The sequence below is a fragment of the Jaculus jaculus genome, chromosome 5, assembly GCF_020740685.1.
Source record: "Jaculus jaculus isolate mJacJac1 chromosome 5, mJacJac1.mat.Y.cur, whole genome shotgun sequence".
NCBI lineage: Eukaryota > Metazoa > Chordata > Mammalia > Rodentia > Dipodidae > Jaculus > Jaculus jaculus.
In genome coordinates this window covers 81,903,234-81,926,025 of record NC_059106.1, presented here as the reverse complement: position 1 = coordinate 81,926,025, position 22,792 = coordinate 81,903,234, and the positions used below count along the sequence as shown (strand labels likewise).

At 49.5% G+C, this 22,792-nt stretch overlaps 1 protein-coding gene across 6 annotated transcripts in view; it reads left to right on the top strand.

Moving 5' to 3' along the window:
• St3gal3 (ST3 beta-galactoside alpha-2,3-sialyltransferase 3) overlaps nucleotides 1-20,295 on the top strand; it is a 250,952-nt gene extending 230,657 nt beyond the window's left edge. For all 6 annotated transcript variants that reach the window (XM_045150483.1, XM_045150486.1, XM_045150485.1 and 3 more), the window contains 3 exons: nucleotides 13,468-13,614; nucleotides 13,790-13,936; nucleotides 19,291-20,295. In XM_045150483.1, the coding sequence (XP_045006418.1) occupies nucleotides 13,468-13,614; nucleotides 13,790-13,936; nucleotides 19,291-19,380 (384 nt within the window). In that variant the 3' untranslated portion in view covers nucleotides 19,381-20,295. The remainder of the gene's footprint in view (nucleotides 1-13,467; nucleotides 13,615-13,789; nucleotides 13,937-19,290) is intronic.
• The last annotated feature ends 2,497 nt before the right edge of the window (nucleotides 20,296-22,792 follow it).

The window sequence follows — 22,792 nt, the reverse complement described above, 5'->3', positions numbered from 1 at the left end:
GAGATGGGAAGGAGTCCTGAAGTCTTGTGAGCCTTCTGTGACACCGTAGCTAAGGATGTCCTAGGGCTTCAGAGTGAACTACCGAGGACTGCCAGTGATGTTCTTGCCTTCCCAATACTGCAGTAGACTTTTATGGCCCTTTGTTGCTCCAGAGCCCCCTTCTTGAGTGCCCTTTCCCACCCGCAGCTGTGGACTGATTCCCTCCCAGGGCCTCTCCAGGCTCTGCTTCACTTCCTTGGCCTCTGAGACCCAGGTACATGTGAGCCAGGTGGCCTCTGCTGGTCCTGCCTGCCACCAGACCCAGTCAGTGGCTTGCCCTGCTGCAGCTGTGATGTGTCTAGCTGTGCAGCCTCTGGCTGCTGGAAAGCTCTGCACCTGTCGGGAGTCTCACCTGCAGACTTCTGGCAGGAGGGAGTGCTGTTCCGGAGCCAGGGCTGGAACAAGTACTAGGCCCAGTCATAGCTGCTGCCAGCTACTTGCTGTGTGAGCAGTGACGTAGATAGCATGTGCCTTTCTGGTACCAGGAGGCCTGATGAACTGAGAAGGAAGAAGATGTGGGCAAGGAAGATGGAACAACTGTGCCAAGGATGGTGGCACTTTCTTATCCAGAGAGAGGTTCTGCTCTTCCCCATTTGTGGTTATTTCTTTTCCTGATACGCTGGACAATGGCACAGATAGCTCCAAACAGGTTTCTAAAATGCCATTTATCCTCTAGTCCCAGAAGCCTTGCTTGCCAGCAAGCAGCTCTTGGTGCACGCCTTGGCCTGATCAGGAGTGCGCCAGTGGACTGTGAGGAGGATCTGAGACCAGGAGGGAGAAAATCTCTCCAGGCTGTAGGATAAAGGGGTACAGCTGAGCAGTCCCTAGTGGGAGAGGAGCAGTTCTTCAGATGCAGGTCTGCAGCTGTCCCCTCTGCACTCCCACACGTGCCAGGCATTAGGTGTCGGCCTCCAGGAATTCAGAGACAAATTCAACATTTCCAGATCCAGAGCCTCTCACAGTCTAGAGTTACTGGGCAGTATGCTAGGTACTATGATGGGGAGACCCCTAGAGCATCCTAGAGGTAAGCAGAGAGGGCCAGGAGAAGTCTTCCTAGACTAGAGAGGCTCTGCTGAACGGGAGGCAAAAGGAATTGCTGAGCGAGTCAGGAGAGGTGTTATGAGCAAAGAGAGCTGCGTGCATGGACACTTGGAGACCATCTCCTTTGGGGACATGGTAAGTGAGACTGTGGAGAGGGAAGGGCACACCACCAGTGATGTGGCAGAGCAAGTATTTCACATGCTGTGGCCTGTGCATCACTGATTCTGGATGAAGGCTGGAGAGGACAGGAAATGGGAGAGGTGAACTTCCTCATCGTGTCACTCATCGTGTCATTTTACCTCACCTCTTCCCAAACAGGGCCTCAGGATGTTTGGTGGCCCAGGGCCCTTGCTCTCTTCTTTTCCCTTGGCCATGCTAGAAAGGTAATCTCTGCTAAGCAGCCCTCTGCCTGCCCTAGAACAGCTGTGGTTGTTTCCAGCCTTCAGGGGAACAGAGAGGGAAGAACAGGGCCTGGGGCACAGGTCTTGTCACAAGCTTGGTCTTCCAGTGGAGTCCGCTGGAGAACAGCGGCAGGGCTGCGCTGGGAACTCTGCAGGGCAAACGGCCACGAGGCCTCCGAATGTGAAGCCTCTCTGGAGCAGGCCCATGCTAGGGGTTGGATGTCCGTCCATCTGTACCTGAGCCTGCTCAGGCCAGGAGGAGCTGGGCATGAGTACTGCCTCTGAAGGTTGCGGGCCAGGGCCACACATGCTCAACTCTAGAGCCAGAGGTCACAGACCCTGCCTCAGTCCCTTCCTCACACCTCTGCCACAAGGTCCCCCTGGATAGTATTTTCTTTACAGCTTTACCTTGGCCATTGTTGCTTCTCCCAGGCCTCTGAGAGCCAGGAGGACTTAGTGCTCCCTCCCTATGCTGCATCCCTATCGCTCCTCCACTGCAGATGCCGGTGCTCAGGAGCTGCACTCATGTCATCCCTGACCTCTGTGCCCTCTTGGTCACTCAGCCTCAAATAACTATCTTTGCCTTTTTCTGCCTCTCTTCCTGTTCCTTGGGCTACTCTTCCTTCTTGTCCTTCATTGTCATCATCATCGCCATCATCACCACCATAGCTGTCAGGTATTAAGTACTTATTACCCAGCTTTTCTTGAACCCCTTAATTTAATGACCCCATTAGACAGGTACTGTTAGCATCTCCATCGTAGAGGTGAAGAAACTGAGGCACAGACAGAGTGAATTGCTTACTTAACATCACACAGCTAATTAAGTGGTATAGCTGGATTTAAAACTACATCTTTTTCTTTTTTTTTCCTTTTTGAGGTAGAGTTTCACTCTACCCCAGGCTGACCTGGAATTCACTGTAGTCTCAGGGTGGCCTCAGACTCGTGGTGATCCTCCTATCTCTGCCTCCCAAGTGCTGGGATTAAAGGCGTGTGCCACCATGCCTGGCTTTAAACCTACATCTAACTGTTCCAAGAGTCCTCCTAAGAAATCTGACCATAGGGCTGGAGAGATTGCTGAGTGGTTAAGGCACTTGCCTGTGAAGCCTAAGGACACAGGTTTTGCTCCTCAGAACCAACTTAAGCCAGATGCACAAGGTGACACGTGCACACAAATTGGTGCACATTTGTGGAGTTTGAGTGCAATGCCTAGAGACCCTGGTATGCCAGTCCTTCCTCTCTTTCTTTCTTTCTATCCCTCCCTCCCTCCCTCTCTCTCATAAATAAAAATTTAAAAACTTAAATCTGACTATATGCCTTCCTGCTTAGACTCCTCCACATCTGCCGCACCTGCCTGGGCCTAGGAGAATACTCTTCACTGAGCTTCTCCACAGGCAGGCCCTCACCAGTACGATTTCTGTGCATTGTCTCAGGCAGCCATCAGCAGCAGTGTGAGTCAGGTGCTGTGAGTACTAGTGAGTGGTAGGGCCATATGTGAATCTACATGTGTCACCCTAACCACTGCATGGTAACTCTTCTCATATACTCATTGGTTCATTTATTCACATTCAGTCAATCTAAGTCATGTGAAGACCTGTGCTTCCAACACTGTCCCACTTATTGACACTTCTGCATCCAGCCAGGTAAGTACCAAGGCCACTGATCGTCACCATGAAGAAAGAAATTACATCCAGGCATGGTGGTGCACGCCTTTAATCCCAGCATTTGGGAGGAGGAGGGAGGAGGATCGCTGTGAGTTTAAGGCCACCCTGAGACTACATAGTGAATTCCAGGTCAGCCTGGGCTAGAGTGAGGCCCTACCTCGAATAAGACATAAAGGCCTCCCTGTAACTTGTTCACCTCCTCACTTTCCCTTTTTGATGTTGGAGGAATTGTGTTCTGTCCTGGCATTGCCATGCTCCCCTTCCTCAACCCCTCCAGCCTGGTTTTCAAACCTACTCTACTGGAATGGCCTTCTGAATCTAAATCCAAGGGACTCAACCTCTGCCCTCGCTTTAAGGAAGTGTCCTGGGAGCATTTGTGTGACCAGGCAGTGCAAGGCTCCAGGGACAGCCCTTGCTTCTTACAGGCCTGTGTACAGAAACTTGGGAAACTTGATTCACCGCCTTCTCTGCCCTGTGTATTCAAGTCTCCAAATTCATGATCCACTGCCCTTTTACCACTTATTGGCTTGCACGAATGATTTTAGCAGCTCCATGCCACCACTCAGGTCTCTTTCCAGTCCTTTCTCCTCATCTGTCTCAGAAGAACAAAGCTGAAGCCCCCATGTGACTGGTTCTCTTGCTTACTGGAGGCCATTGTGTAGATGCAAGTGTGCTCTGTGTCCCTTCTGATGCTAGCAGCGTCACAGAAGCCTGTCATTTGGGAAGGGGCCCAGTAACCTGTTGAATTCATTTTTGTATTTTATTTTATCATTTATTTATTTGAGACAAAGAGAATGGGCATGCTGCCAGAGCCTCCAGCCGCTGCAAACTCCAGACACCTTGTGCATCTGGCTTACGTGGGTCCTGGGGAATTGAACCTGAGTTCTTTGGCTTTATAAACAAATGCTTTAAGCAATCTCTCCAGTCCTAATTTAATTCAGTTTAACAAGGCCTTTGAGTGGTTCAGGTACAAGCTCAGGTGTGAGACCCACCCTCCCACAGGATAAAATTCACACTATAACATTCCCATCGCCTCCTCTGTCTTTGCTACTTTATTTTTGGTTTGGTTGGTTTTTTTGAGGTAGGGTCTTGCTCTAACCCAGGCTGACCTTGAACTTATAGCGATCCTCCTGCCTCAACCTTCTGAGTGCTGGGATTAAAGGCATGCACCACCTGACCTTTTGCTACTTTGTTGTATGTATGTAACACTTACACTCAATTCTGTCAGTAGCAAAATGTATTTGCTATTTCACACTTGCATGTTAGGCTGCACCCCTTCCCAGGCTGTGTTAGAACGCTTATAAACCCCAGGATCAGGAACAGTCCAGTCTAGCTCTGAAAGCCCAGGCCATCCAGCAGCATCACCTCAATGAGCATAAATATATGTGGATACTGAGGCCCAGCGGTGAGGCAGTCTCTTCTGGAGAGAGGTTTCCAACCAGAGCCTGCGGTGCTCAATCAGTCCGGCTCTGCCCTCAGCAAAGCTGCTCCAGTTCTGGCCAACGGGGCGGGGCGGGGGGGTGCAGAAATCTCTCCCACTCAAACCCTAGCATCCTGTTTGTTCTCTTCTTGACTGTCCTGGAAATCTCTTTCCTCTTTACCATGTTTGATTTTCTTCCTGTAGTTCCAAGATGACTCCTCGATAAAGAAATGAAAACTAAACAGTCCTTGGCGCTGTGCCTCTCGGAGTTGTCTGTCAGCATCCCATGGTCCACCCCAAGCTGGTTCTTCTCTTTGTTCTTTACTTTTTCCAAATATAGCTCTCTAAAAGGTTTTTTGACCCTCTCTTCATAGCATACATCAAAATAAACTCCATGTGGACTAGAAAGCAAAATGCAAGTAACCAAAGAGGCTGCAGAGAGGGCTCAATGGGCAAGGTGCTTGCCATGCAAGCATGAGGACCTGAGTTCAGGTCCCCAGCTCCCATGTAAAATGCCAGGTGTGGCAATGCACATCTGTAATCCCAGGGCGGGGTAAGTGCAGATGGGAGGATTCCTGGGACTTGCTGAGGCTAGCTTGTCTAGCCCAGTGGGTACACTAGGTGAAATGGAGAACTGCTGAGGAAGTCATCTAGCATTGACTTCTGGCATCCACATGTGCATACACACACACACACATATACACACATAGACAGACATGTATACATGTGCACATATGTACAACTAAAGGAAAAATCTGCAACAAAAGGAAAAAAATTTAAGACTAGGTCTCACTCTGTTGCCCAGGCTGGCCTTGAACTCAAGGCAGTCTTCCCGTGTCAGCCTTGCAAGTGCTGGGATTTCAAGTGTGAGCCACGACACTCAGCAGGAGAAGAAAAAAACACTTTTAAGGACCAGAAATGTTAGAGGTCACATTTGCTAACATGAATGTAAACTAAATAAACAAAGAGATTATGCCACATATTTCAAAAGGTTTGTTTAGAAAATATGACAAAGGTTTATTATAAGGGCTGTCAAGGAAGTCATTACAACCTGGCAGTTGAGGAGTAGGGATATACAGACCAAAGACTTCCACAAGAGGTGCAGAAGGCCCACCCAGCAGCTGGAGGCCTACCTATGCAGCCAGCAGCTGGAGGCACACCTATGCAGCCAGCAGGGAGCCATTTGTCACCCATTGCAGGGACAAAGAATGTGTTTCAAGTACAGCGTAGTGTGCTGGCCGGAGTGCAGGGACAGGTGCTCTCAGAGGCTACCAGGTTGTCTCAGTGAGGGAAAGGTTTTTGGAAAGGAAATAGCACTTGGTGCCAAGAGCCATCTCCCAAAGGAAGGAGAAACTTGCTTGCACACAAAAGATTTTTATCATGACGCTATTTATGGTAACCAAACCCAAACATGACCCAAGGGGTTGGTTATGCAAATCACAGTGTTACTACCAGACAAAGCCCATGCATCAGCATAGCCACCCTGCAGAAGGTGTGGGCATCTGGACCAGCCATCCCAACCACTCTCCCTGTTCTTTGCATGTGCGGAAACATAAGTGTATATGCCACAGGATTCAGCGTGAAGAACTGGAGCCTTCGGCGTCCCCTGCTGTAGCCACTGGGCAGAGGCTGTAGAGCTTGAACTGGATGGCGAGCATGAAACACTTGACACTGCTCATCTTCAAGGCCAGTGGGACGGCCCAATGACTATTGTCTGCCCACTGGGGAGAGTGCTGAGCTACAGGGCCAGGTAGTGACGGGGCCCGGCACAAGGAAGTGATGCCACCCTGGTCAAGCTGGTCTAGCCACCCCATCTTGGCTTCCGGGATACTTCTGTAAGGCCCAGGCCCAGGCTCTCTGCTTTGTAGGTTCCAGCCTGTTTTAGAAGTTGGCCAGATGAACATGAGCAATTCAGGCCCAGAGAACAACATGGCAAATAATGTGGTATGTAGTGAATTAAAAGTTACTCAGCCAGGCATGGTGGTGCACACCTTTAATCCCAGCACTTCGGAGGCAGAGGTAGGAGGATCCCCGTAAGTTCAAGGCCACCCTGAGACTACAGAGTGAATTCCAGGTCAGCCTGAGCTAGAATGAGACCCTACCTCAAAGAAACAAAAAATCACTCAGCTAGGCGTGGTGCACACCTTTAATCCCAGCACTTGGAAAGCAGATGTAAGAGGATCACTGTGAGTTCAAGGCCACCCTGAGACTACAGAGTAAATTCCAGGTCAGCCTGAGCTAAAGTGAGACCCTATCTCAAAACAACAACAACAAAATCACTCACTATAATGTTTTGACATTGGGTGGCTGCCCTTAGTCCAGGCAGAGAGGTGTAGGCCTTAGCCCCAGTCTGGACTGTACCTGTACTGGGGGTTGAAGAGAAATGTGAGTAAAGGCCAAGAGTTTGGAAATGCCCATCCCAGCCTGTTTACTCTTAACCATTATCAGGTCCTGGAGACTTCCATATCTTTTTCCCTAAAAATGCTAAAGCATTCAGCCTCCTGAGGGGTGAACCCCACCATGTGCCCAGCTCTCAGTCCCAAGAATGTCCGCAAGCAGAGCTCAGATGTATAGGGTAAGGAATCCATGCACACAGGCGTAAGTCTCACCATGTGAGAGGGACAGTACAGGAGGTAGGCTGCGACCAGCTCTCCCTACTTTGCCATGCAGCACAGGTCTCAGGTCAGAATTACAAATTCAAAACTTACCCTCCATGATACTTTTTAAAGAAAGACTGTATTTTACTTAATAGCTTGATAAGCTAGTTTATACTAGCTTATCAATAATATAATATCTAGAGTAAATTTTATTTGCTACTAATCCTTATGATGGTAGGGATTGAACCCAGAGCCTTCGGTACACCAGACAAGGGCTTTACTGCTGAGCTACAGGACCCCATCCTTCGAGTCTAATTGTAGACATGCGGTGTGTGAACATCCATCTGTGGTCCATAATGTCCTGAGTGATCTTCATGGATGTGGCAATGTCTGTGTGTGCAGAGGATAGAGGGTCTTGTAAGCCAGAATTATACCAGGTAGCTTGGATTAGATGCCTGAAAGACCAATAACAGCAGAAGCCAACAAGAGCTGACTTTGAGCCAAACATTTTATATGCATGACTTTTAGCTGTCAGGACACAAAATCACTCTAATAAGGCAGGAACTGGTATTACTACTCCTTTCTTAGAGACAAGGAAAAAGAGACAGAAATACCTTGGGACAGAGAGTGAGTAGTTGGAATGTCAGGGTTTATTTAACCTCAGACCCCACACTTTAAACACCCACTGTCCCAAAGGGGAGTAGGAAGCCACTGAGAATTTTAATTGAGACTGTCAAGATCAAGATCAGACACAGGCTGGAGAGATGGCTTAGCAGTTAAGGTGCTTGCCTGCAAGGCCAAAGGACCCCAGTTTGATTTCCCAGGACCCACGTAAGCCAGATACACAAGGTGGCACATGCGTCTGGAGTTCGTTTGCCATGGCTGGAGGCCCTGGCACACCCATTCTATCTGCCTCTTCCTCTGTCTATCGCTCTCAAGTAAAAATAAAAAAATTTAAGGATTGGAGAGATGGCTTCACAGTTAAGGCACTTGCCTGTGAAGCCTAAGGACCCAGGTTCAATTCTCCAGGTCCCATGTAATCCAGATGCATATGATGGCACATGCATCTGGAATTCATTTGCAGTGGCTGGAGGCTCTGGCACACCCATTCATTTTCTCTCCCCCCCCTCCCTCCCTTCCCCCATCTCAAATAAATAAGTAAAAATAAAATGCGGAATTTTTTTTTAAATCAGACCCATGCAGGGATGCCCATGAATTGAGGTAAGACAAGACACAAGATAGTGGCTCTTGAGAGACCCAGCCCCAGGTAGCTGGCGGCCTGTTTTAAGGCAGTCACAATGAACATCATAAGGAGTAAGCACATTGGCCTAAGCCTTGGCTGCAAAAGGACAAGGTCATCTCTGCTCCCAGACCTCTTGGAAGCAGTCCTGCGCCAGGACAAGCACGGTAGCAGGCGTTTTTGTGAGAAGGTGCTTTCTTCTTCCCAGATCTTTTCCCACTTGGTTCTGGCTGTTTGCAGACAAGCAGTTGCATCAGCAGGATGCTGGCACCTCCACACACAGGAGCCAGTCCAGACTTGACTGAGGCAGGGACATTCCTGGAGGAGGAGGGGGTGACATGGAATGCAGCCCCCAGCTATCCTTCAGAAGAGCTGTGGTCTTAAACAGCCAGAGGCACTGACTGGCCTGTTGTGCCCACTGTGTCCTGTGGGCAGAGTGAGACACGAGAGGCCCTAATCTAGACCGGAGCTTGTGGGCACAGGCCCTAGGAGATAAGACTGTGTGCTGGTGCTTGGCAGTGTCACCCACCAGTAGGCAGGTCTCCAGTACCCACTGTCTGCCCAGCAGGAGCCAGTGGGCAAAGCTGGCTCCCTACTCGGCTGCCTTGATAGATGCAGGTGCAGACCTGTGCAGGTGTGCATGTGCGGTGACTGACACGGCCAGCCCCACCCTGCGCTTCAATCTCTTGGCTTCTGCAGTACTCAGTCATAATAGGGAAGATTTATTGAGCTTTCACTGTAAACCAGACACTGCCAGATGCTATAAAATGCAGCATCTCATTTAATCCCTTTAGCTCTCTGGGAAGTCAGTCTTGTCATCCCTGTTTTGTGCAAGAGGAACTCAGGGCTTAAAGAGATGACGTGATATGCCCCAGGTCACAAATGTGGGATTGGGCTGTGAGCCTCGTGTTTCCACATCATGAAGCCCGTGCTGTGGTAGACACGCTGCTATGCATCTGTGTTGAGAAAAGAGGTCATGGTGTCTGCAAGGTTTTGTTGCTTGGTTGGTCTTCTTACTTTTAGGAGACCAGCGGGGGATTTGTTGGTTTGTGATATCTCTGTGGCTAGGGCAACAGAAATCCTCTAGTCACGTCTTGGTCTTACTGTTCTTCCTTTCCCTGAAATTCTTGAGAAAGATCTTCCTCAGGACAGTGACTGATGGGAAGGAAATAGAAGAAGCACTGAAGGGTTGACCAGGCCAGTTCACAGTTCTGATGTGGGGTTCCCTGGGACTCCAGGTCCTTTTCCCCAGGGTCTCAACATTACCCTCAGCTGCTAGCCCTGAGGCAGTGCCAACTTCAGAGCTTGGGCACACAGGTAACAGGGCCAGGGAGAGGCCATGCTCCCAGGAGGCAGGCCCTGCTTCAGCTTACCCACTGCTGCACAGGAGCAGGAAGTGAAGAGCTGCGAGTGTGCGCATGTGTGTGTAGGAGACAACTTGCATCACACTGCAAGTGTGACATACTCTGCACTCTCAGGTCCAGGAAGCCAGGTTAGTCACTTACCCTCCAAAAGACCGAGGGAGCGAGGAGAGGCAGTAGCTTGCCATCCCACTGGAGCTGTTTTCAAATTCTCAAAGGGATTTGTGATAATAAGCTAATTTCTTCCAGTTTCACAAAGCAGAGGTAGAAGAATTGGTGTGAGTTCGAGGCCAGCCTGAGAGTAAATAGTGGACTCCAGGTCAGCCTGGCTTAGAGCAAGATCCTACCTCGAAACACACACACACATACACACACACAAGAAATTTCAAGGTATATTTTGTCACAACATTAAAAACATTAATTATTTATGAAATGAAAAAAAATTAAAAACTTTTGACTTTACAAACTTTAAAAACAAATGGCTGAGGACATTGCTCAGAGGTTAAACGGTGCTTGCTTGCAAAGCCTTTCAATCTGCATTCAATTCCCAAAGCACCTATGTAAGCCAATTGCAAAAAATGGCTCAAGTGTCCAGTATTCATTTGCAATGGCAAGAGACCCTGTTGCACACAAATAAATTTAAAAAATGTATTTTGGGGGGGTGTACCAGGATCTCATGCTACTGCAAACAAACTCCAGACGCATGCACCACTTTTGTGCATCTGGCTTGACCTAGATAATAGGGAATTGAACCCAGACCATCAGGCTTTGCAAGTAAGCTCCTTTAATCACTGAGCCATCTCCCCAGCCCCTACTTTTCTGTTGCATTAATAGTTAATGGATAGAATGTTAAGTGATAAAGTGTACTTCTAAATTTCATTCTTTTACTTTTTAACGTTGTATCATTTGTGTGTAATGTGAACAGAAAAAAACAGATCTTTCCTGAGTGTCACACCTTGACCTGCCACTTCACGCCACTGGTGGTGGTCCTTTACCGATGTACGTGTCAGTCCGCCTTGGCGATCTTGTCTTGATCCCACATGAATATCACTGTGGATTAAGTACAAATCCATAAGACAGTCTACTGTCTAGTTTTTAACTGGGGGTATTATTTTCTTTTAATTATTTTAGATAAGATCATTTTCATAAATTTCAAAGATCCTGTTGAGATTGGTTATAGAACTATGTTAGGCCCTAGCCGGGGTTGGTGTTGCACACCTTTAATCCCAGCACTCAAGAGGCAGAGGGAGGAGGATCGCTGTGAGTTCAAGGCCACCCTGAGACTACATAGTGAATTCCAGGTCAGCCTGAGCTAGAGTGAAACCCTACCTTAAAAAAAACAAACAAACACTATGTTAAGTCTGTACAGTGAACTGGGAATAATGGGTATTGTGTTAATATTCAGCCTCCCAACCTAGGAGTGAGGAGTATGATTTATCTCTCCCATTTTAAAAGTTTTTGTTAAGTTACTTATAGGGGACATGCCAGGGATTCTTGCCACTGTGAACGAAAATCATACTCTTGTGCCACCTTTCTGAAACTGGCTTTCATGGGTGGCTTGGGAATTGAACCTGGACCAGCATACTTTGCAATCAAGTGCCTTTAATTGCTGATCCATGTTCCCAGACACCCGCCCCATTTTTTAAGTACAGTGCATCCATACGTGTGCAGCTGTGTGCACTCATGCATGACCATACCCAGAGGAGAATATTAAATGTCTTTCTATATCACTCTTCTGCCTTACTTCCTTGAGACAGGGTCTCTCACTGAACCTGGAGCTTTTAGCTAGACTGGCTGAACAGCAAACCCCAATCATCCTCCAGTCTCTCCCCTATCCCTCCCTCAGCACTGACATTACAGGCATCCAAGGCCATGCCCAGCTTTCTTTTCTAAAAAAAAAAATTATATATATAATTATATATATATATATGTAATTTATTTTATTTGGGAGACAGAAAGAGGCAGATAAAGAATGGGCACACTAGGGCCTCTAGCCACTGCAAATGAATTCCAAACACATGCGCCACTTTGTACATCTGGCTTACTTGGGTACTGGGGACCAAACCTGGGTCTAAAACATCTCTCCAGCCCCAGCTTGCTTGTTTTTTTCTTAAATATTTATTTTTTTAATTTGAAAGAGAGAGAAAATGGGCACACCAGGAACACCAGCCATTGCAAACAAACTTCAGATGCATGCACCTTGTGATCTGGCTTACGTGGGTCCTGGGAAATTGAACGTGGGTCCTTTGGCTTTGCAGACAAGCGCCTTAACTGCTAAGCCATTTCTCCAGCCTGCAGCTTTCTTTTTTAAGCATAGATTCTGGGGATCTGAATTCAGGTCCTCATGCTTGCACAGCAAGTGCTCTTACCCACTGAGCTATTTCCCCAGTCCATCTTCCATTTTTTAAACATTTATTTATGTATTTATTTATTTATGAGGAGAGTATTGAATGAGCACATCAGGGCTTCCTGCCATTGCAAATGAACTCCAGATACATGTGCCATTCTGTGCATCTGGCTTTACATGGGTACTAAAGAATTGAACCCAGGCTATCAGGCTTTGCAAGAAAGCACCTTTAACCACTGAGCAATTCTCCAGCCCTTCTGTCCCATTTTTTCAGTCTTCTGTCTAGGTCTTAATAAAGGACTATAGTTTTATTCCTGCAGTTTTAACAAATTTCTGAAGTTTATCATTCAGCATCTGATGTGTTTTGTTATTATTGCAAATGGGTCTCTTTTTCATTGTATCTGGGGAATGTTTCCTCTTGGTGTGCTTTTCTACTCTACTTGATTCTTCTAGAGTTCCTAGGCAAATCTCAAAGTTGGTTGGTTTATGGTATCCTCCAGCTTTGGTACAGAAAGAGTCCAGTTGTAAAGGAAGAATGAATTGATTCCAAGGGGCAGTACAGTGAGGGAGTTAATGAGAGGAACTGAGGTGATTGGCTTGAGGGTCAAGACCAGGAAGGGCTGGGGATCAGAGGTCTCTGTTTTTGAGTGGGGGGAGTGGGGAGAGATGTATAAGGAAAGCAGTGGTGGCCTGGACAAACACTGGCATGTTAGGCTTCACAGGCATTGCCTTTCAGGTATAAGACCAAAAGGATGAATGCTGTTATTTGATAGTGAATGAGGCTAAAGTCACCCAGCTCTGGGATCTGAGCATTGTTCCACCGTGTCCTGCTATGCCGTGCTGCGGATGGCTCATGTTCTGTCTTTATTTTTCAGGTCTACTTTAGCACAGTTGACTGAGAGCCAGGAAAGAGAAGAGAGGGAAGGAGGAGAGCTCAGCAGAGCAGATAGGCAAGAAAGGGCAGGCCCCTGGTGGGCCCTGAGGTGCTAGGGGGGTGGGGGTCAGGACAACTGGATTGTTGGTCTTCCTGAGGCCCAAGGAACGCCCCCACAGACCAGTGCAGACTCCCAACAGTGTCCCACACCTGTCCTCTGCCTTGCAGCTCACTTTGTGTCCTCCATTAAACACCATGACCTCACCACATGCTCACCCTCCCATTCACTTACCCATGTCGCTGTCAAGTATCCCATGCCAAGGCTTTCAGATGTCAGCTGCTTTACACCCCAGATCTCAGGTTGCCCTTCTGCACAACATCACCCCTCCTCATTGCTCATTTCCCTGTATACACTTTGGGTGCCTTCCACTCACCTAGGCCCATTCTCATGTGCCCAGCTCATGTCCTCTTCTGCTGTGTCCACAGAGTGCATCTGATGGCTTCTGGAAGTCTGTGGCCACTCGAGTGCCCAAGGAGCCCCCTGAGATTCGCATCCTCAACCCATATTTCATCCAGGAAGCTGCCTTCACTCTCATCGGACTGCCCTTCAACAATGGCCTCATGGGCCGGGGGGTGAGATTCTTGGGTTCTTGGGAGGGGAGGAGGAAGACTGGGCAGAGGTACCTTAGGAAGGAAGGGTGGCAGTGCTCAGGACCCAGCCTTGGAAATGAAGCCTAGCTCTGGGGAGCTGATCGGAGGTGTCAGGCTTCCAATGGAACTCTCTGTCCCTCTCCCCCATTTCCTCTAGAACATCCCGACCCTTGGCAGTGTGGCAGTGACCATGGCACTACATGGCTGTGATGAAGTGGCAGTCGCAGGCTTTGGCTACGACATGAGCACCCCTAATGCACCCCTGCACTACTATGAGACCGTGCGCATGGCAGCCATCAAAGAGGTTTGGGGCTGGGTAGGAGGGTGTTTTATGGGTGGAGCTAGGTGGTAAGGGGGGACTTCTAGCTCAAAGGATGGACTGCAGGAGGACAAGTAAGTGGTAAAGAGACAACCAGCAGCTGCTCTGGCTGCCCAAATCTCCAAGAAGGCCCCGCCCACCCTCAGCAAGTTAGTCATTGGTGGTCCACCCTGCAGTGCAAGCCTCTCCCCACCAGCATCCTGTGTGCTCCCTTCCCTAGCCTTCTCCCGAGCCTAGAACCCCCTTCCTCTGTCTTCTCCCTGGACATTGCCTCCAAGGCACCCTCCTCTCCTTCCCTGCACCTCATTCCTCCTACTGCACCCCTGCTACCATCCTCTAGTCCTGCCACCTACTCATACCATCTTCTTCCGTAATCCCCACCTTCCCCAGGAAGGTTTCCAGACGCTTCACATAATCCACAAGTAAAGGTTGCATTTGGCTCTCAGTAAGAGTCCCATATCCCCTCTACCGTTCCTGTGGCCAAGCATAACCTTCTATCACCCAGCATGCTCCCAGGCAATCTCCTGTACAGGTAGAGTCCAGCCTTCCTGGCCCGTCTTCTTCACAGCAAGAACCCCATGGGAAACTGAACCCTCCTTACACCTCAGCTCCTTTTGCAACCTCCCACTGATTCCAGTCTGAAGCCTGTAAATATGGGGCAGCGTCCTGAGCAACATCTCTGCCCCTGTGACTGGGGACTTAGAGGTGGCTGGGAAAATGGCTCATCTGTGCAGACCTACACATTTTTGAGAATCCAGAGGCTCTCGTCACCTCTGGCCCCCATTGCTTCTCATTGGTCTCTTTACCTGGCCCTCTCCAGCTGTCTACCGGCCCTTTCCACATGGTCCAGAGGCTCATATCGAGCAAGCTGCAGGTCACCCTCCCTCCTCCAGTGAGAATGCTGAAGCTGGACAGGGGACGTGGCGGAAGTCCATGGGAGCACCCCTCTGTTTGCACTCCTCACCCAAACTCGGTCCTGCATACCCCACCACCTGACCTGATTTCTCTCAAGTGTAACAGTGGCCTGCCTTAAGGATCCCAAAGCTAGTGGATGCGCACAACTTTCCTTCCCAGTCCCTCCGAAACCTTTATGTTGGCCACTCCTTCCTGCTTATGCCCCAGAGTCAGGACTTTCTAGTTTCTCTATTTCTCTCATCCTTCTTTCTGGCTGCCTTCCTCATGTCCATAGTTTTGATCTATCCCTTGAGAATCAGCCAAGGCTCTATCCCAGACAACCTTCTCACTGCTCTCCCAGTGTACATCTCCAACCACTGACTCACTGCTTCAGTTACCATCAATGCTGTATTAGAGCCAGACGTGGGGGCACGCCTTTAATCCCAGCACCCAGGAAGCAGAGGCATGAGAATCACTGTGAGCTAGAGGCTGGCCTGAGACTACAGAGTGAATTCCAGGCCAGCCTGGGCTAGAGCAAGACCCTACCTCAAAAAAAGCAAAAATAAGCCAGGTGTGGTGGCACATGCCTTTATCCCAGCACTTGGGAGGCCGAGGTAGGAGGATCACTGTGAGTTCAAGGCCACCCTGAGACTGCATAGTGAATTCCAGGTCAGCCTGGGCTGGGCTGGACTAGAGTGAAATTCTATCTCAAAAAAATTAATAATGATAATAATACTGTATTAGAGGGGTAGAGGGGTTTTGTTTGTTTAAGTTTTTCGGGGCAGTGTGTCACTCTAGATCAGGCTTGCCTTGAACTCACAGCTATCTTCCTACCTCAGTCTCCCAAGTGGTGGGATTAAAGGTGTGTACCACCACATCCGGCTCTGTTAGAGGTGTTTTGGTTCTGTTCTGCCATACTCAGTTCCTGCTGCTGTAACAGAATACCATATACTGCATGACTTTTAAAGGACAGAAATTTATTTCTCAGAGTCCTGGAGGCTAGGAGTTCAAGATCAAGGTGAAGACTCGCTATCTAGTGAGGATTCACTTCCTGGCTCACAACTGGCCATCTTCAACTGTCCCTGGTGGACTGAGTGTGGGAGCCCTCCTGAGAAGTGGCCAGTGGAGGGAGCTCTTAGGAGAGGATTGTGGAAGATGATGAGAACAGTTCCAGAGGTGTGGTGGAGATGGAGCAAGGGGCAGCAGCGAGCTGCTGCCTCAGGATGCTGAGGAGACGAGGGGAAAGGCTGAGCTATGGCTGGAGGGCAAGTGGGTTCATGTAGGAGTCACCCCACAGCAGGGAATAAAGTATAAGGTGTGCCAGGCATGGTGGCACACACCTTTAATCCCAGACTCAGGAGTAGAGGTGGAGGATTGCCAGTTGAGGCCAGCGTGAAACTACATAGTGAATTCCATGTCAGCCTGGGCTAGAGTGAGAGCCTGCCTCAAAGAAAAGAAGAAAGGGTCTAAGGTGTGAGTTGAGCTGCTTGCTCAGATACAGGGAGTTGCTCAGCTGAAAACTCCCAGAGAAAGGATGCTAAATAACAATTACATGGAGTCAGGGCAAAATCCCAGGATACTCATGCTCAGTGGCTGGGTGAAGTAGACAAGAAGACTGAAAAGGTCCTATCAGAGGAGACCCTGCTGAGATTGTGGCCTGTGGTGGGTGAGCAGACTGTCATGCTCTGCCCCATCCCACAGCAGGGCCTGGCTCTTGGAGGGTTCCCAATAATCTGCACAGAAGGGGGAATTAGGAAATAGCATTGTTCCCTGGTCTAAGAGGAGGCATTTCCTAGTGTAAAAGCTGTACCCCATAGCAGAAAGCTGTCTTTCTTATTCTAGCAGGTTCCATTTATCAACACATAGACAATATTGTTCATCTGTCCTTCCTCTCATGCTCCCCACACACTGCTTTCTTAGAAACAGGTTGTCAAGTACTATGTCATTCTAGCCATAAATACTTCACTCAGTTATCTAAAAGATAACTACTTTGATATCACACCTTAAAAATGTTAATAATGCCAGGTGTGGTGGCACATGCCTTTAATCCCAGGACTCTGGGAGGCAGAGGTAGGAGGATCGCCTTGAGTTCAAGGCCTCCCTGAGACTACATAGTGAATTCCAGGTCAGCCTGGGCTAGAGTAGGGTCTCTACCTTGAAAAACCAAAAACAAACAAAAAAAAAAGTTAATAATTCCATAGTATTATTGGATAACCAATCCTCTGCTGACCTGTTAACCCTCAGTGACTCCTAGTGGGTGCTTTGAAACCAACCCATCCATTGATTACTACCCCCACCTGCACACACACAAAGAAGATGTGTAGTTAAAAACAGTATTTTTTAAAAAAATAATACTGTTATTTATGTGTGCCTGTGTGCGTGCGTGCGTGCGTGCGTGTGTATGCATACCAGAGCCTCTTGCCATTGCAAACGAACTCCAGAGGCATGCACTACTCTGCATCTGGCTTTACGTGGGTACTGAATACAGGCCAGCAGGCATTGCAAGCAAGTGTCTTTAGTCACGGAGCCATTTCCCTGGGCCTAAAAACAGTCCTGTGAGTATCTTATGAGTACTTGCAGTTGCTTGAACTTAAACCCTGCCATTCCTTTGAGCTCGTTTTTTGCCTTAAAATCTAATTTCATTCAACAAAGATTTCCTGAGTGCCTACTCTGTGCCTAGAAGTCCCTACCCTCAGAGATAGCCAGCCAGATGCTTGAGTCTTCAAGGAATGGATGTGGATCATACAATGTTAGCCATAAAGAGGGCAGTTTGAAGAGGCGATGGCAGGGTGTAATGAAAGAAGTCTCCAAAAGCCCTGGGTTTGAGGGGAGTAAGAGGAAGAGTGAGGGAGACTTGCCCATCTCAGGCACTGTGGTGTGGAGTGTGAGGGAATAGACCCTTACTACGCATCCTTCCAAGACAGCGAGGTTTGTGATTCAAGGGAAGTTCAGAGCAGAAGAATACAGGGGATCTTGCAGATGACCCCACCCCCAAGTTTCAGATTAAAAAAAAAAAAAAGGTTAAAGGATGTCACTTGAATCAGAACAAAGGTTGAAGGCTTCAGATTCTTAGTGCCATTAAGTAGTGGCAGTGAGTACGTGCATGGTGTGTCTTAGTGCTGACATATGCAACGGAGGCATGCTGGGTACAAGCCATGTTAAGACTATTGACAGTCAGTCCTTCCTTCATTCAGTCAAGCCTTTTTCTTCTTTGAGAGACTTAGTCATGGAGCTTCCTGATGAAATTACTGAGGATCAGAAAGAACCCTTTCTTGTAAGCCCTAAAAGGTAGCATCTTCCCTGTAATTTCCTAAGAATACAGACTTAAAATATATACTCAGCCAGGCGTGGTAACGCACACCTTTAATCCCAGCATTTGGGAGACAGAGACAGGAGGATTGCCATGAGTATGAGGCTGCCTTGAGACTACATAGTGAATTCCAGGTCAGCCTGGGCTAGAGTGAGGCCCTACCTTGAGGGGGAAAAAAAAAAAAGACAGGTATGGGATTCATGTTTATAATCCCAATTCTTGGGATGCCTGGGCTGGAGGATCATGAATTTGAGGCCAGCATGGATATATGCATAGTGAGCTCCAGGCCAGCCTAGGCTACTGAAAGAGACTGTTTCAAAAAGCCCCAAATAATAAGTAAATAAAATTTCATTTAGAAAAAAAAAAGATTTAAAAGAAAGCTGGGCATGGTGTTTCACACCTTGAATCCAGCTGACCTGGAATTCACTATGTAGTCTGAGGGTGGCCTCAAACTCACAGTGATTCCACCTACCTATGCCTTGCGAGCGCTGGGGTTAAAGTCATGTACCACCACACCTGGCTTCCAGTCATTAGGTTTTGAAGGCAAGCACCTTAGCTGCTGAGCCATCTCTCCAACCCCCTAGAAAAAGATGAAACTTTTATAAGAAAAATTTGGCCTGCTTTTCAGGTGCCTTGCCTGGTAAGCATGGGAAGCAGGATTTCATGAGCTGCCCAAGGCTGGAGCGTAGATTGCATCAGGCCAGAGGATAAGTCCACACCCCTTGCTGCGCAGCCCAGTGACTCACCTCTAGCCTCAGGCTGTCTAGAGCCCAGGTACTGCCAGAGGAGGTCTGGTGGAGGAAACGAGATTCTGAGCACTGAGAGGGGACTGGGAAGCTCTGGCTATTATCCAAGACTTGGAAGAAGCCAAGGCACAATCCTACCAGGACAGTGATGAGATGAAAGGATGGTTTTCTCTGAGCCTTGGAATAGGGAATTTGTTACTGCATCTACAGCTGAGCTGTCATAGCCCAGTAGGCATGACATATGACAGTTGTGTGCCTTCAGATTTCCAGTTACAGAGCTCCAGAGGATGGTGGCTGGAGCAGGTCACCAGCCCAGTGTGAAGCAGGGCTTTGTGCTGCAGCTGCCTTAGATTGCATACCCTCATCCCTTTCCGTCTCCTTCCTTCTAGTCATGGACACACAACATCCAGCGAGAGAAAGAGTTTCTGCGGAAGCTGGTGAAGGCACGCGTTATCACTGACCTAAGCAGTGGCATCTGAGTGGGCCCAGCACTTGCCTATTGAGGCCTACACACCACCAAGAACAAGCAGCAGAGGAGTCTCAGACCCAGAGAAGGACAGTGCCAAGGGGCCCCAGGGGCCAGTGAGGCTTTGGCAGGGCATCCAGAGCTGTGCCTGCTGGAGGCCAGCCTCAGAGACCAGCACTCTGCCTCACAGCCTGGGTCTGTGAAGCCAGAGGGCCAAGAGGCCACTGGCAATGCCCCGCAGGCCCAGCATGCAGAAGGTGGGACATTAGGCAGCAAGGCTGCTGCTGAAATCATTTCTCCAATCAGTGTTTAGTGTATTATCATTTTGTGTATTTGGGTGGGGGGGAGGGGAGGGATAATTTATTTTTAAATAAGGTTGGAGATGTTCTTTGGTCCACTTGCAGTGCAGAAACAGGCCCACTAGAGGGCCCATCGAATAGTGGTACCAGTGAGTTCCCTGAAGGGTAGGAGTGCCATGATCCTGATCTGGGGTCACAGGGAGGTGAATAGCATCTCAAGTCAGCTCCCTGCCGCTCATAACACTGTTTGGCCTTTTGGGGGAAAGACGGGGTATTCCCATTAACCAGCCCCAGCAGTCCTGCGGGGAAACCCTGGAGCCATCCCTTCAGAGCCAACAGGAAAAGCCCCTGGACACAGACAGAACTTTATAAAGCTCTGGAGGTGAGGTCCAGCCCAGCCTGAAGGGAATAGCTCCCCTCCCCAGCTGCACCTAATCCATGGAACAGTGCCCCTGCCTGGACTGACCGACTTGTCGCAGATAACTGGGTTTCTGCAATGAGACTACCAGATCCTTGGGTTCTGCCTTTAGTCTGGACCAGAGGGAAGTGAGGCCCAAGGACCTTACCCCAGCTGCACAAGCCATCCCAGGCAGCCCTCATGGAAGCAATAAAGCTCTTCCCTGAACCTAGCCTCCTTGTGTTTTGTCTGTCCTTACTGGAAGAAACAAATTTAACACCTTAGAAACTGTGCCGAGCCCAAAGGCCTCTCTCTAGCCCACCAGTTTCTGGCTCCCTTTGACTTTTCCTGTCAAGAGCAAGATGAGTAGCCACCTAGCAGCCTCTGGGGCATCCCTTGTATGCTGTTGCCACCATATCTTCTTGGCCCTTAGCAGAGAGGCCCACAGACTCTTCTCCACTCGGGAATGGAATGCCCCACCTCAGCAGAGGTAAGCCTCTTCCCACAGCCCTGTCCCCCTTCTCAAAACGGTAAAGCCCCTAGGCTCAGCCCTAGGCACCTCTTGGGAAACTTTAGAAAGGACAATTCCATCCCTAGATTCTTGCCCTTTCTAGCAACCCCAGGCAGGACCTTAGAATGGTCAAACATACCCACAGTGCACCCAAAGAGGCAGCTTCCTTTGAGACGTTGTTATAACAGTGGGAAGGCTGTTCCCTGTACCTCTCCTGCCTGCTCTGATCCCAGGATCCAGGCAGTCCCAAGCCCTCCCACTGCTGAGCATCCGAAGGACAGAGAGGCGTGATCACCCCAAATACTACTGCCCTCTCAAACACCCTCCTCAGCTGAGGGGCAGTAAGACCTTGACAGCAACAGGCAAACCCAGGAGTACCCTCTGCCCTCTGGAGAGCTGTTACAGTGTACAACTACAGTGTGCCCGATTCCTGCCTGGATGATGCCCACTAAAGTAATAGAGGACCTAAGCTTCAAGCTGAAGGAAAGCTCCAGGAAAGCCACTTACGCTGGGCAACTAAGTTACAGGAGACAACAGAATAAGCTGTTCGCCTGTCCTGTCCCATCGGGTATCCCATCCTGGGAATAGCCTCCATCAATAGCATTTCTCTGTAGTCTGACTCCAGTCTCAGCACTGTATAAAACTCCTCTCAAAGCCAGGCGTGGTGGCTCACATCTTTAATTCCAGCACGGGGAGGCAAGGATAGGAGGATCACTCTTGAGTTTGAGGCCAGCCTGGAACTACAGAGTGAATTGAAGGTCAGTCTGGGCTAAAATGTGACCCCACTTTGGATAAACAACAAAAAATGTGGGCCTGGCTGTGTGCCAGAATCGTGTTGCCAATCTAGAAACTGCACCTGCTCCCCCCTCAAGATTCTGATTCAGATCTGGAGGTGGGGCCCGGATGTGGGTAGTTCTTAAAGGTCCACAGTGGCTGTGCTGCGTACCGGAGTACAGCTGGTCTATACTTGTTCTCTTTCCCCCACCCTGCTTCTAGCTATGTGTGCACATTGGTCAGCAAATCCCAAATTGCCATTACCAACCTAACTCCTTTCGCGTTGCTCCAGGCTACAAATTCAGCTGTTTCCAGAATATTTCTACTACAGACTTCCAATTTAATATGTCCAATCCTGAACTGATAAGCTTCTGCCCCAATCCTGGGCCTCAGGGAGCTCCAGGTCCTAGAATTGTATCCCTCCGCCAGAACTGAAGGCACATCTTTATCCATTCATTCTCACCCCATCCAGTCAAACCAACTGAAATTTCAACAGGGTAGATCAGAGAGTTCCCTTGCAGTCCTAGGTTCTCCACAGCCCTGTGCAGGCCTTATCCTGGGACCCCAGCAGCCTGCTGACTGTACCTCCACCCGTTGTCTTGATTGTGCCCCCCCATCCCCCCGAAGTAACATTCAGAAAAACTCATGTCTGACCAAGACATTCTGTTCAGATACAGTCAGCTGTCCCCAGCATCTTGGGAGTGGATACCAAGACTAGTTTGATCTCTCCACCCAAGTTCTTCACCCAATCCCAGACACACCTGCCAGGTTGCCTGTAGACACCTGAAATAGTTCAGCTTGCACCTCAAACACACACTGCCTGTAGACACCAGAAATGCTGTGGTCCAGCTTGCACCACACGCACGCACGCACGCACGCCTGCCTTCCCTAAACCGCCGCGGGAAGTGTTCTCCCTGCACTGTAGCCTGAGGAGGTGAGCAAAATGCGACAGACTTGCCTCGGGCCTTCTAAGAGCCCAGCGGGGAGCCTCGACTCTCGCAAGCTGATGCACTGCCGAGAGAGAAAATTTGCTGGAGGTCCCAGAGTGGACAGCCATTGCTGCAGGGTGGCCAGCAGCGAGGGCCAGCACATCTGCACAGCCCGGGCAGGGACCGGAGGCCCCTCCTTCGCCGTCCCCCGCCGCCCTCTCTCGCCCTTGGCCCGGCCTCCCAAACTCCCTTCTTCGCGCGTCTCCGAACTCCCGGTCTTTTGCGCCTCTCCGCCGCCAAAGTTCTCTCTGCATCCTGGGGTCTTCTCTCACCGTCTACCCTCACACGTTAGGGGGGGCACCTAGCCGAGCCAGTGGGGACCGGATCCGGCAGGTGGAGCAGCCAGGTGAGCCCTGGAAGGTGGGGCGGGGCGGTGGCGCTCTGGGCCCCACCCCGGGATCCGGTGACGCCGGGGCTGGAATTTGACACCGGACGGCGGCGGGCAGGAGGCTGCT